Source organism: Homalodisca vitripennis, chromosome 1 (assembly GCF_021130785.1).
Source record: "Homalodisca vitripennis isolate AUS2020 chromosome 1, UT_GWSS_2.1, whole genome shotgun sequence".
Classification (NCBI taxonomy): domain Eukaryota; kingdom Metazoa; phylum Arthropoda; class Insecta; order Hemiptera; family Cicadellidae; genus Homalodisca; species Homalodisca vitripennis.
This window is the reverse complement of record NC_060207.1, coordinates 147,138,872-147,140,875: the sequence shown is the minus strand read 5'-3', so window position 1 is coordinate 147,140,875 and position 2,004 is coordinate 147,138,872. Positions and strand designations below refer to the sequence as shown.

Genomic DNA, 2,004 nt, shown 5'->3' with positions numbered 1-2,004 from the left:
TAACTTCGACTGTCAATATAACTAGAGCTAGGTTTTCGCTGATATGAGTTTTCTCAAGTGCTACCGTGAGTACAATAAATTGTTATAGGCTGGTTTTGTACACAAAATCGACTTACTCCGACTGAGCCGGAAAGACTATTTTAATCTTATTTCATTATTAAAAATCACAGCTGTCAGTGTATTTGTTTTTATTTACTTATAACAACGCGGAAAGAAAATTACTTTGTGGTTATCGTTACTCACAAACTATATATTTGATGATACTGTGTCTCTAAGTACAAAGGGATTAGTGAGATTTTTCATGAGAAATTCGCCCGACGAGTACGACTAAATCTTATTGCTATTAGTACAAAATAACAATTAAGTGATGATGATACAGATTTCATTATTGTGTCAAGGAGTTTTTACTTTGCCTTGTAAATTTTCTATGTACACTTAAGATTGTGCCTAATCGTATGTTAAACTATTAAGGTTTTATTAAATACGCCTATTTTTATATTTTAGATTCTAATTATATCAACCTTAGAATGAGCAGCACAAATTCATTTAAAATACAATATTTGAGGCCATGGATGAGAGAATCTGGAGCCGCAGCAACTGCTTCAAATTCTGGTCTCAAAGGCGTAGTAGCAGGAGGAACAACCGGTGGTATTGAAGTTTGCATAACATTTCCAACGGAGTATGTTAAAACGCAACTTCAGCTGGATGAAAAGGGAGGCTCTAAACGTTACACAGGAATTGTGGATTGTGTTAAAAAGACAGTCTCAAGCCATGGGGTTTTGGGTCTATACAGAGGACTCAGTGTGCTTATTTATGGTTCCATTCCAAAATCAGCCGTACGATTTGGAGCATTTGAGACCTTGAAGAGCAGATCTTTGGATGAAAAGGGTAACCTGAGTCCTACGGCCCGAGTGTACTGTGGGCTGGGCGCAGGGGTTTGCGAGGCTATCTTCGCTGTCACGCCTATGGAGACAATCAAGGTAAAATTCATAAACGACCAACGTTCTTCCAATCCACGCTTCCAAGGCCTATTCCACGGTGTCTCCTTGATTATGAAAGAACAAGGTTTCCGTGGACTATACCAGGGCTTGACGGCCACTATCCTTAAACAAGGTAGCAATCAGGCGATCAGATTTTTAGTTATGGAAACCCTGAAAGACAAATATCGAGGTGGAGATCCGAGTAAGTCAGTGCCAAAGTACATTGTGGGAGCATTTGGAGCAATTGCTGGAGCGGCTTCTGTATTTGGCAATACTCCAATCGATGTAGTAAAGACGAGAATGCAAGGCCTGGAAGCATCAAAATATAGTGGTACAATGGATTGCTTTGTCAAGACTTGGAAAAATGAGGGCCCAGCAGCGTTCTACAAAGGAACTGTGCCAAGACTGTCCAGAGTATGCTTAGACGTAGCTATAACCTTTATGATTTACGACTCCTTCATGGATATTTTTAACAAAGTCTGGCCATAAATCTTCCCAACTAGTTCTTCACTGTAGTTACCTGTTCTGTTGTGTTTTTGGTGCTATTATGTTCTTGGTTTATTTTATAGATCAAAAGATTTTAATTGAGGGAACTTCTAGGCGTTTTTCATTTAAAATTCGGTAATGGAATCTTCTTGTTTAATTCTAAGTAACATTCTAGTTTAACTTCATTTTCTTTATATATTGTTTTAAGTTAAAAAAAACTAATTATACCGACAGCTGTGATGTTTTGTAATAGTGAAATTAATTAAAGCTGCGTCTACACAGCAGTTTGAAATTGAAAAGTTAGAAACTGTGTATTTAAATCTGCTGTGAACTTTTATTGTTTCAAACAAATTTCTCGAGTTTCAAATCGAATTACGTGTTTCCACTGGCAATACCATAGTTTCATGTGGTCACTAGTGAAATACTGAAACTTCTTCTGATTTTTGGGTACTTTGGTAGGGCTATTATCCGGAGGCCACAATTTTTTTACAATTTTTCTTGCCGGGGACCTAAAATAACTGCAGCGACTTTATTTTAC

General features: G+C 37.4%; 1 protein-coding gene across 1 annotated transcript; it reads left to right on the top strand.

The window, feature by feature from the left end:
* The first annotated feature begins 201 nt into the window (after nucleotides 1-201).
* On the top strand, nucleotides 202-1,573 carry LOC124355331 (putative tricarboxylate transport protein, mitochondrial). The gene has a single exon (XM_046806432.1). The coding sequence runs from the start codon at nucleotides 528-530 to the stop codon at nucleotides 1,467-1,469; it is 942 nt and encodes a 313-aa protein (XP_046662388.1). The 5' UTR covers nucleotides 202-527; the 3' UTR covers nucleotides 1,470-1,573.
* The last annotated feature ends 431 nt before the right edge of the window (nucleotides 1,574-2,004 follow it).